At 34.3% G+C, this 12,601-nt stretch overlaps 2 protein-coding genes across 2 annotated transcripts; both read right to left on the bottom strand.

Moving 5' to 3' along the window:
- Positions 1 to 221: 221 nt before the first annotated feature.
- Positions 222 to 2,017, bottom strand: LOC100265923 (crocetin glucosyltransferase, chloroplastic). Its single transcript, XM_002267294.5, has one exon. It carries the CDS (start codon positions 1,817 to 1,819, stop codon positions 326 to 328), a length of 1,494 nt encoding a protein of 497 aa, XP_002267330.2. The 5' UTR covers positions 1,820 to 2,017; the 3' UTR covers positions 222 to 325.
- A 7,383-nt stretch (positions 2,018 to 9,400) lies between these two features.
- On the bottom strand, positions 9,401 to 10,951 carry LOC100855271 (phloretin 4'-O-glucosyltransferase). The gene has a single exon (XM_003632006.4). The coding sequence runs from the start codon at positions 10,867 to 10,869 to the stop codon at positions 9,472 to 9,474; it is 1,398 nt and encodes a 465-aa protein (XP_003632054.4). The 5' UTR covers positions 10,870 to 10,951; the 3' UTR covers positions 9,401 to 9,471.
- Between the last annotated feature and the right edge of the window lie 1,650 nt (positions 10,952 to 12,601).

The raw sequence follows: 12,601 nt of genomic DNA, 5'->3' as shown, positions 1-12,601 counted from the left end.
GGGTCTTTAGACAAGGACCTTCAAGGCTAGTTTGGGGTTGTCCTCGTGACCATATTAGAAATAATTGGAAAATTTGGCTGGTACCAGATATTTACCAACATGCACCTTAAGCACGGATTTGACAGATCATTTGTGACGGGGCCTTTGAGAAGTTCATTTTCTTGCAGTGCCAGCTGTTAATTAAATATGGCCTCTACCAATGATTAATGTTACATAATAAATAATAAAAACCTTCTTGTAAATTATTTAAATTAAACGGAAAGTCTTAATAATAAATCAAAGAGATTATTTTATGGACCAGGCACTACTGACTAGTAATTACTAGCTAGTACCCTTGCATAAACTCATCCATAAAATTCTTAAGGTTCTTGTCAGATGATCCACCTTCCATTACCGCCTCCCTTGCTAAATCCTTCCATTTGTTCGCATTCCTTCTCATTTCTTTGGCCTCCTCTCCATCTCCCATGACCAATTCCAGGCACCTCTTAATCTTATCAGCTTCAACTATTCCTTCTTGGTTCACGGTCACGCGTACACCCGTTTTCCACACGTCTTCGGCTAGCTTTGCATTCGTGGATTGGTCGGTCCACTGAGGAAATGCCACAACTGGCACCCCAGAAGCCAAGCTCTCCAAGGTTGAATTCCACCCACAATGAGTCACGAAACAACCCAGTGATGGATTTGAGAGAACCTCAACCTGAGAACACCATGGTACTATCATCCCTTGTTGTTCTAATTCTGCGTAGCAACTTAGTTTATCTTCTTCTTTCTCCTCTTCTCCCTTCTCCTTGGCTCTTATGACCCACAGCAAAGGCCGGCCACTGTCCAGCAATCCACGAGCAATCTCCTCTGATTGTTGCTTTGATAACACCGCGAGGCTTCCGAATGACACATAAATGACAGAAGATTCAGGCTTTGAGTTCAGCCATTCAATATAATCCTTTGAACGACGGAACAGATCACCTCCAAATGAAGTATCGGATGGATCTTTTCCACCCAAGAAAGCGGTTGGAAACAAGGGTCCAACTCCAATCGACTTAAACTTACTGACGGCCCTTAGGGCCTCTGGTTCCAATGCATCGAAAGTGTTTATCAGTACCGTTGGGTTGGTATCACGGTGGAGCATCTCTAGGTGCTTCTGAAACGCTGAAAGGACGAAGTTGTATTCATTTGCATTTGAGGGGAGTAGGAAACAGGGAATGTCACGGCTACTGAGCAAGGGCAGTCCTGGTAATTCAATGGAAGGCGAGGAGTCACTGACTTTCTTGCGAATGAGCTCTCCATAGCCACAAAAATAATAATAATAGATATTAAAAACAGAGACAGGTTGACTCCAAAAAAGTGCGGAGGGGATGTGAAGACTACGCGCCACCTCTGCTACCCAAGGAATCAGGATGCCGTAGATTATGCAAGTAACGGGACGACCTTCATTAGCGCTGGCTATGAGGAGGCCGATAAGAGCTTGGGAGCCAAGACGCTCAAGCTCAGACATGAAGCCTTGGAGGGCATCGCTTTGCTTGAGGCCACTGTCGCAGCCATCCGGGAATGTGACAAATTTTAACCCATCCATGGTTGGGGTTTTGGCCATGCGCTCACCGGCATAGGTGCTAGTGACGAATGTGACATGGGCACCAGCACGTATGAGGCGCTTAGCCAGTTGGAGAGAAGGGTTGATGTGGCCTTGTGCCGGATAGGTTATCACAATGAAATGGGGTTGTGTCATTGTAGGGGAAGAAGATGAAGTGGAGATACTTCGGTTGGGTCTATGCAGAGGATGATCAAATCTGACTTGTGTTTCGAACTGCATCTGCATCTGCATGGAACTCTTTAAATAAGGAAGGCAGAGTATGGAATGACGAATTTGGGGAAACAGAGCTATGACGTTTGCAATGATGTTTTGGAGGAATTGTGAGCTGCTTCCTCTTTGTTTTGACCAAAGACAAATTAATTTCAAGAGATGTATAAGTATCCTGTCTCACTTTATCTTCTGCTGTACACTGACCGGTAGTTTGTCGTCTTCTAGTCGCGACCCAAAGTTAAGATCTAGAGACCATTTTCCAATTTAGTTACTTTATATGACCCAAAGTCAAAACACTTTCCTTTATTAACAGGGATTAGATTACTAGTCCTATTTTTTTTTTCTTTTAAACAAAAAAAAATTCATATCACACATCTAAGCAAACATATACCTTATAACAAAATTATTTCCCAATTTCTTGAAACTTTCAAAAGAAAATTATACTTAAATATTTTTTAATTTGTCCCCTTAATTGGACTTAAACTCCAAATATTAAAGCGGTAGAATTTCCTTTGAATTACCTGAGAAATTATAAGGGTTCTTTAAACTAATGTTCTAATAATAATTATATTCTAAATATATATAGTTTTTTAACATATATATAAATTATTCATTTATCTAGAAAAAATATCATATTTCCATTTCTTAATTGTCATCCTAAGCTTTTCAATTCCCACAGTTATAATTAATCTAATCTAAATTATATTAATTTAATTTAATTTAATTCATTATGGAATCCTAACATAATAAAATTGGAGGCCTCCAATAGAATTCTTATCTCCTACACATAAGAATTTCTAGTATATATATATATATATATTTTAAAAACATTAACTCCACTATTTCATATAGAATTTTCTTCTAGGTTTACGCAATAACACATCAAACTTTCTATTGTTTTTTGTTATTATTATATATTTAAAAAAAAAAACATTAACTCCACAATTTCATATAGAATTTTCCTTTAGGTATCAGAAATAATACATCAAACTTTCTATTATTTTTATTATTATTATTAGGTTTCTATCATATTAGATTTAATTACTTTCAATGTATTTCTTAATTTCTTGTTTTTATTAATTATTTCTGAATCTTATTAGGAAATTAAAGTTTCTAAGAAGAAAAACTGAAAAAAAAAATCTTTAAGAAGTATCACTTACCATGAAATTTTCGAGAAAGAACAAAAAGATCAAATCCTCTTTCTCTTCACTTAAATCTAGAATCCTAGATTTCTTTGTGTATGTTTTTTTGTAGCGTATAAGAGTTTAGAAGCGGCTGCTCAGAATGTGAGTCTAGTATTTGTATTTTAATTATTAATTAATTATTTATTTTATTTAAATTTTAATTATTAATTATTTATTTACTTATTTTAAGCGGAGGCCCATAATTAAATATCACATTCTCATATTACATCTATTGCGGCATTCTTACACTGTGACAAAAATTTATTTAATATTGTTATGGTGTCTTGTTCCATAATAGAATTATTCAAGAGATCTCATTAATAAGCAATTAAATTAATAAATTATTAATTTATCGATTAAGTAATAATAGATTTTCCTTGATGCCTGAGGCTCTTAATTTATCGAAATAACTGTATGAGTTTTTGCATTATCAAGTAACCCAGACGCTCAATAAGACGAAAGCAGGTCAATTGGAAGAATTTAAGAGACAACAGTTGTGATGTTCGGATGTGCATTAATTTGCTTGACAGGTACCCAAAAATATGTACAAGGGTCTTTTTTGCTTTTAATCCATAACCAACATCTTCCCAAGGCAAAAATACTTCTTACCAGTTGAATCTTTTTAAATGCTTTAAAGTTCATCAAAAACAAAGATAAGAATAACACAAGTTTTGTTCTATAACCTTCATCAAACCAGTGAATTTTGCCTGAGATTAGATACTAAATCAGTGGCCACAATGTAAAGAGTAAGATGGGTCTTTGGACAGGGACCTGTGCCGGATGGGTTATCACAATGACGTGGGGTTGTGTCAAAGCTGACTTGTGTTTCGAACAGCATCTGCATGGGGACTCTTTAAATAATGCGTAATGGAGATAGAATGAAGTTGGTAGTGACGAATTGGGGGAATAGAGCTATGACGTCGGTAATGATGTATCGGAGGAATTGCGAGCTGGTTCCCTTTTGTTTTGACTCGAAGTAGATATCACGCTTTCTCTTCTGCTGCACACTGACAGGTAGATTGTCGTCTTCTAGACGACACTAAGATATAGAAACCATTTCCAATTTTTGTTACTTATATGAGCCCATGGACAACCGGCCTACAGTTGACCCGTTCCTCCAATGATCTCCGGCTCCAACTCTTTGTTGCCCTTCTCCTTTTACTCTCATTGTGTTAGTATTGTGTGAGTTGTCTAGATGAAAGAGAAACACACACTTATAAAAAAGATAAAATAGGAGAGAATTAAAAATTTATTGTATTCTATTGCTTTTTTAAAATATATATATATATATTATATATATGAATTTTTGTTTATAAATATACTCACATTTATCCAAATAGAAACTCTTAATAATCAAATACAGAGACCTTTGACGACTTAACTACTCAAATACAAACACTAAATAATCATTCAAAATAAAATGTTCTCCTTAACATTTAGAAACTAATGTGGCATTTATTTTTTTTTATTTAATTCTAAATAGAACCTTAATACTTAATAATGTTAAATATTAGGTTGTTTGTTTTTGTAGTATTTTATTTCTATTAAGTATTAAAAAGTAAAAAAAATGAACATATTATTTTTTCTATTTAGAAAAAACTACATATTTTGGTTTTTTCTGTTTGGTAAAAAGTATATAATAAGTCATGAAAAAATAGAAAAACAAACGACTTAAATTCTGAAAACAAATTGTTTTCAACAAAAAAAAAAAACAAACACCACCTAACTCTAACTCTAAGTTTAATATTTAAAAAGTTTTTAAATTAAGTTTGACTTTCCAACTTGACATTACAAGAAGAATAGGAAATGGCAATATAGTTTTAGTAGGGGCTAAGAAAATCCACAACTAAAAATATTATATAGCCTCATTCATATCCCAACCGCATAATATATGGCCTCATGCATATTCCAACCACATGCATCTAAAGGGATTGAGATTGGGATTGGTGGGAAATTTTCCAGGAAATATACATAGTCACGATTACTGTTGAAAGTGCTATTATATATTCTCCTATAACTGCAATAATTTTTGGATCGCTACCATAGATGTTCCTATAGACTCCACTTCCATTGGGTCACTACCAGATACATTTTAAAGCCAACATTTACAATATATATAGCCTATATAAATTATAGTTGAACACCTCTTCTTGTCCCTCCTCAATGTCCATTAAGACTCTTCTCTAGCTCCGGCTCCGACTCCTAAAGCCATAAAATTCTTCTGTGAGTTTGTCTATGATTTTTCTTCCTAGTGTGTTTTCTAAGGTTTCTATAGTGATTTTTTGTTCTTTTATTTTCTTTTTTCTTTTTTTTGTATCTAGTGCTCTGCAATTTTGTTTTGAATTTGAAATTGAAATAAAAAAAAAAACTTTAAGTTTCTCTTATCTAAGATCATGATGATGATATGATCATTTTTACGGTGTTTGAAGGTGTTGGAAAAAATCATTTCTCCAACTAGATTGTTGCTATCACCAACATCCTCATCACTGGTGAGGCCTTGACCAATCACCAGCTTGCTCATTGAACTCATTGCCACACTCTAATCAGAATTGTTTGTCATTGAGGAAGAGCTCTAGGAACTAAGTTAACTCATCTGAGTCAAAAACCAATGAGAAAGAAGAACCCTAAGAATTGAGTAACCTCATCTTGCTGCAATGATTGCAACTCTGGCCACTATTGGAGATGGAAGTTGGTACATGGATACTAGAGCTACATATCACCTAACTCTAAATTTCAACAACTTGAATGCACATACTCCATTTGCTAGTTTGGACAAAGTCGTCATTGGAAACGGTAATTGCTTAAATATCTCAAATATTGGATACTCTACTATTTTGTCGGTTTCTCAGTCTTTAAATCTAAAGAATATTTTACATGTTCCACAACTTACAACCAATCTGATAAGTGTGAATAAGTTGTGTACTGACAATAATGTTACTGTGGAATTCTTTACTAATGGATTTGTGATGAAGGATCAAGCTTCAAAGAAGGCTCTTCTCCAAGGCAACCTTAACCATGGTTTATACAAATTGTCATCTTCAGCTTCTGGTAAAAAATATAGATTCCAATTGTAATAAAATTGTTAGAAGAACAAGCTTGGCAATTGAGGTCCTGTGTATGTTATTTGCATTACAACTTCCCAATAAGGTAGTTCTATGGCATTTTAATTAGGTCATCTTGCACGTAAAATAGTCAATAAAGTTTTGAGTGCTTATAGTATGCCCTCAAAACATTGGATAGGTATTTGTGAACCTTGTCAAATGGCAAAGAGTCATCACTTACCTTTTACTTTGTCTAAATCTAGAGTCTCTTAGCCTTTTGCTCTTATACATTTTGATCTATGGGGTCCTACCGCTATTGTTGGTGCTAATGGAGCAAGATACTTTGTACTTTTTTCTTATTGACCATACAAGATTTTCTTGGGGTTGTATCTACTAGCTTCTAAAAATCAAGCTATCTCTGCTTTTTTGCAATTTAAAGTGATAATTGAGACTCAATTTTACACTAAAGTTAGAGTGCTTCAAACTAATTAGGGAGGGGAGTTTCAAGCCTTTATTGATACTTTATGTAAATTTAGGATTCTGCATAGAGTATCTTGTCCATCTACTTTTCAACAAAACGGTCATGTGGAGAGAAAACATAGACATGTGGTTGAAATATGTCTTTCTTTGCTTGCTCATGCTTCTATTCCACTTAAATATTGACCTTTTGCTTTCCAATCTACCTTATATTTGATTAATAGACTTCCTACCTCTATGTTGAATATCTCTTCTTGATCCGTATAAGACTCTTTACCATTGTCTACCAAATTATTATTATCTTCATGTCTATGGTTGCATTTGTTATCCTTTTCTACATCCTTTTAATTGTCATAAACTTGCATATCAATCCGTTAAAATATCAACTATAGTTCTAAGCATAAAGAATATCTTTATTTAAACATGTCCAATCATAAAATACATATATCACAACATGTTATTTTTTATGAACTAGATTTCCCATTTGCTAAGTCTTCCATAGTTCAGACTCCTTATTATGTTTCCCTCTCTCATTGTGTCATTCCCTTGGTAGTACCATCATCTCCAATATCTTCCCTCTTACCTCCCCCATTATGTCCACCTTCAAAGTTGGTTCCAATATCTAATTCTAGTGTGCCAATTTCCTTTTCTAAGGTTATACCTATTCCAACAACCCAACCTCTTTCCTCTTATGTTCATACTATACTTGTCATCTCATGATAATGCGTGCCAAAAATGGCATTTTCGAACTCAAGTTATTTTTGTCTCCTACTAAGACTATTTTTCCCCCACTTTGTGAACTGAATTCCTTTAAGGAAATTGCTAAAGTTCCTAAATGGCAATAGGCTATGCATCTTGAATTTGAAGCTCTTATGAAAAATAAAACATAGGTCATCATTCTTCCTTGGTCTAATCAGAATACCATTAGATGTTACTGGGTTTATAAATTGAAGTTTAAACCTAATGGAACTATTGATTGTTATAAGGCACATTTAGCGGTGAAAGGATTTCATCAAACTCACGGTTTTGATTTCCTTGAAACCTTTAGTTTTGTGGTTAAACTAACTACTATTCGTGTGGTTCTGTCTTTGGCATTGAGTAGAAATTGGTCCATCCAACAACTTGATGTTCACTATTTTTATTCTCTATTTTAAAAGAAAATTTTAAAAAACACGGTCAAACAAGCCCTAAATCATTTTAACTGCTTATATACTAAGTCATTTTTAACTATAAATTGTAATATTAAATTATTTTACTAAACACCTATCAAAAATACCAAAAAATTAAGGTTCATCTGTTCTAATTTTCCCTCTTTCCACCTATGACTTTTAAAAAGTGCACTATCATTTCCAACCCCGATGTTTCTTGATGCTTTTGTTCAACTTTTACTCTATGAATCAAGTACCAAATTCCTCACTCTATTAATATATCCCCAAAAGTTTTGTCTCTTCCTATGTTGTCAATAAGTTTCAATAGTCGAGCAAACAATCCTCATACCAAATTTTTATATTCATTTTAGGTTGAAGAAAACATTGAATTTCTTAGATATCATCAACCAATGTTATTTTTAATTGTTAAGGTACTATATTTCTTAAATATCTTTATTTTAACCTTTTTATAAATTAAAAAATAATTTAATTGTAATAAAATTATTTGTCAATACTAAACTTATCTACAATTAGTTGTAAAAGATTTTAACACTCTGAGACATTAATGTGCAAAATTATAAAATTCTGCATATTCAAGCCCCTCCAAGTTACATTCCACTTATGGAGTGTTTGGACAATGGTGAATAGACTAAGAAAAGTAAAATAGATACCTTGGGATTGATTTTCCTAATTTTTAAATACCTTGGGATGAAAGTGCAACTCATAATCGATCTCATATGTAAAATACATAGTCAATCAATGCTCAAACCAATCAAATCGACTAGTTTTCAGAACATGAAAATAAAATACAATAAAACTTTATAATAAATTAATATTTAATTAATTAAGAACTTCAATTAAATATTTTTTTAATTAATCTAAATTTGGGGTCATCGTGCTAAACTAATAATTTGATAAATTTATAAAATAATACATTATAAAAAAAATCTATGTAGTTTCATATAAAATCCACATATTATAAAAATTAATAATTTTCTAATATATAATTAAATTCATATGTTTTATCAAGAATCCTTCGTAAAATATATGTGTTATTTTTTCTTAAAACTTATGTTTACTTAAATCTCATCTTTAACTATTCCTAATATGAAAAAAAAAAAAAAAAAGGTCTGATGTAACATTCTTGTACTATAACAAAAATTTATTTAATATTATTATCGCTATGGATGCTTCTTAGTGCAAGATAGGTTCCATAATAGAATTATTCCAGAGATCTAATTAATAAGTAATTAAATTAATAAATTATTAATTTATCAATTAAATAATAATATTCACTTAATTAATAGAGGCACCCAAAAATTTGTACAAGGATCATTTTTTTAATCTTTTATTTTGCTTTAAATCCATAACCAACATCTTCCCAAGGCAAAAATACTTCTTGCCAATTGAACCTTCATAAAAAATAGCTATGAATACAATATCAATTTGTAAACATGAAGTGATGGGCATGAGAGGATAAGACACCAAATCAGTGGCCACAATGTAAAGAATTGGATGGGTCTTCACGCAAGGACCATCAAGGCCAGTTTGGGGTTTCCCTGATTCCCATTAGCAATAATTGCAAAATTTTGGCTGGTAACGGACATTTACCAAACAGCACCTTAGCCACGCATTTGACAGATCCTTTGTGATAGGGCCTTCAGGAAGCAATGAATCTCCCATAATTTTAGATATGCCCTCTACCATTAATTAATACTACTACTTGTATTAACATCATAAATAATAAAAATCTTCTTGTAAAATATTTAAATTAATCGGGGAGTCTTAACATAAACTCCAAGAGATACAACCACAATATCTAGCTAGTAACCTTGTATGACCTCATCCATAAAATTCTTAAGATTCTTGTCAGATGATCCACCTTCCATCACAGCCTCCCTTGCCAAACCCTTCCATTTCTTTGCATTCCTTCTCATTTCTTTCGCCTCCTCTCCATCTCCCATGACCAATTCCAAGCACCTCTTAATCTCATCGCTTTCAACTATTCCTTCTTGGTTCACGGTCACCCGTACACCCGTTTTCCACACGTCTTCGGCTAGCTTTGCATTCGTGGATTGGTCGGTCCACTGAGGAAATGCCACAACTGGCACCCCAGAAGCCAAGCTCTCCAAGGTTGAATTCCACCCACAATGAGTCACGAAACAACCCAGTGATGGATTTGAGAGAACCTCAACCTGAGAACACCATGGTACTATCATACCTTGTTGTTCTAATTCTGCGTAGCAACTTAGTTTATCTTCTTCTTTCTCCTCTTCTCCCTTCTCCTTGGCTCTTATGACCCACAGGAAAGGCCGGCCACTGTCCAGCAATCCACGAGCAATCTCCTCTGACTGTTGCTTCGATAACACCGCGAGGCTTCCAAATGACACATAAATGACAGAAGATTCAGGCTTTGAGTTCAGCCATTCAATATAATCCTTTGAACGACGGAACAGATCACCTCCAAATGAAGTATCGGATGGATCTTTTCCACCCAAGAAAGCGGTTGGAAACAAGGGTCCAACTCCAATCGACTTAAACTTACTGACGGCCCTTAGGGCCTCTGGTTCCAATGCATCGAAAGTGTTTATCAGTACCGTTGGGTTGGTGTCACGGTGGAGCATCTCTACGTGCTTCTGAAACGCTGAAAGGACAAAGTTGTATTCATTTGCATTTGAGGGGAGTAGGAAACAGGGAATGTCACGGCTACCGAGCAAGGGCAGTCCTGGTAATTCAATGGAAGGCGAGGAGTCACTGACTTTCTTGCGAATGACCTCTCCATAGCCACAAAAATAATAATAATAGATATTAAAAACAGAGACAGGTTGACTCCAAAAAAGTGCGGAGGGGATGTGAAGACTATGCGCCACCTCTGCTACCCAAGGAATCAGGATGCCGTAGATTATGCAAGTAACGGGACGACCTTCATTAGCGCTGGCTATGAGGAGGTCGGTAAGAGCTTGGGAGCCAAGACGCTCAAGCTCAGACATGAAGCCTTGGAGGGCATCGCTTTGCTTGAGGCCACTGTCGCAGCCGTCCGGGAATGTGACAAATTTTAAACCATCCATGGTGGGGGTTTTGGTCATGCGCTCACTGGCATAGGTGCTAGTGACGAATGTGACATGGGCACCAGCACGTATGAGGCGCTTAGCCAGTTGGAGAGAAGGGTTGATGTGGCCTTGTGCGGGATAGGTTATCACAATGAAGTGGGGTTGTGTCATTGTAGGGGAAGAAGATGAAGTGGAGATACTTCGGTTGGGTCTATGTAGAGGATGATCAAATCTGACTTGTGTATCGAACTGCATCTGCATCTGCATGGGACTCTTTAAATAAGGAAGGCAGAGTATGGAATGACGTTTGTAATGACGAATTTGGGGAAACAGAGCTATGACGTTTGCAATGATGTTTTGGAGGAATTGTGAGCTGCTTCCTCTTTGTTTTGACTCAAAGACTAATTAATTTCAAGAGATGTATAAGTATCCTGTCTCACTTTCTCTTCTGCTGTACACTGACCGGTAGTTTGTCGTCCTCTAGACGCGACCCAAAGTTAAGATCTAGAGACCAATTTCCAATTTAGTTATTTTATATGAGCCAACCTGGTTACGGTCCCTCTTCACAGGAGATAAGTGTGTATTATGATTTCCCACATCGAATAAAATAAGAAATCCATGACCCTATATAACTCTACCTCGACTATTTAAGACATTGTTTATAAGTAAAAGAATGCATATTCTATAGACCTTTTCGGACAACTTGGATCTATCACAACTATAAAATTTGAAATCATTTTAGGTGGTAAGAGGTAAAATTTAATGTGCTTAAGATAACTTTCAATTAATTATATTTTAATTATCTGACTTAATTAAGTTTTAGATTTTGATAAAATCAATTTAACTTTTGTTTTTCTTAAAGTACTAGATACTAAGGAATAAATATATTTAGTCATTGAAAAAACCATAGGTAGAAAAAAAATTTCTCATGTTGGAATAATTAAGAAAGGTTTTCTTATTGGGAGAATTAAAAAAAAAGTTATCGGATTAATCTAACCAATTGCTCAAATAGAGATCGATCATCTCATTCTAGTGAAGAACTAATTAGTTGTCTTGGGAGTGTCATAGGTAGATGTCCCCCGAATGTTTGATTCACCATAGCAAAAACCTATGCCAGAATTCTAACCCAATTAGTTTTTCTATGTTAACAAAAGTTCAAAAACTCGTTCCATCCTATATAAGATGTAAACTTTATCAGTAAACAGTATCCTATGAAGCTTAACTCCACTATTGCTACCTATTAACAACTATCATACATACATAGATTTGGTCTATATTCTTCATCCAAGCAATCTAGATGGTATATAACTCCTTGGTTTGAGTTGTAGCTTAACAATTTGCACAAAATAAATTTTACAACATTTTATGACAAGGATTCCTGAATACCCTACCACTACGACTTCTAGCTAGAAATCAACTTAAGAGTGCATGGCACAAGACCTCAAGCCATAAATGACCAGTAGATGGATCAAGTTACTAGTTTCCATGAAGGGAAATGGATTTGATAATCCAGCTTTTAATTTAAGTGTGAATGATTAAACCATTTCGATAGAGAAGTAAGTTAACTACTGATGATTATAAACTCATTGAAGTATTTGTCCCACCTTTTCTCATAAGTCAAACAAACAAATTGAAGCAATTCAAACCTTTGGAATTTTTGCCTATACTATTAAAAAAATATATATATAAAAAAAAAACTTCAATTTCTTCAACTGTCTCACACTTCTTGACAACTAAACAAAACCACAATAGCAAACAAAACATAAAAAACAAACAAATAAATAAGGGCTTGTTTGGTGATGTTTTTTTATTCTTGTTTTTTTTAAAATATTTTTAAGTTAAAGATATAACAAAGAATATTTTTGAATATTTTATAAAAAATAATAATAATAAGAGTATCTGA

Source organism: Vitis vinifera, chromosome 5 (genome assembly GCF_030704535.1).
Source record: "Vitis vinifera cultivar Pinot Noir 40024 chromosome 5, ASM3070453v1".
Taxonomy (NCBI): Eukaryota; Viridiplantae; Streptophyta; class Magnoliopsida; order Vitales; family Vitaceae; genus Vitis; species Vitis vinifera.
Note: the sequence above shows the minus strand (reverse complement) of the source record. Positions and strands in the feature narration are given on the sequence as shown.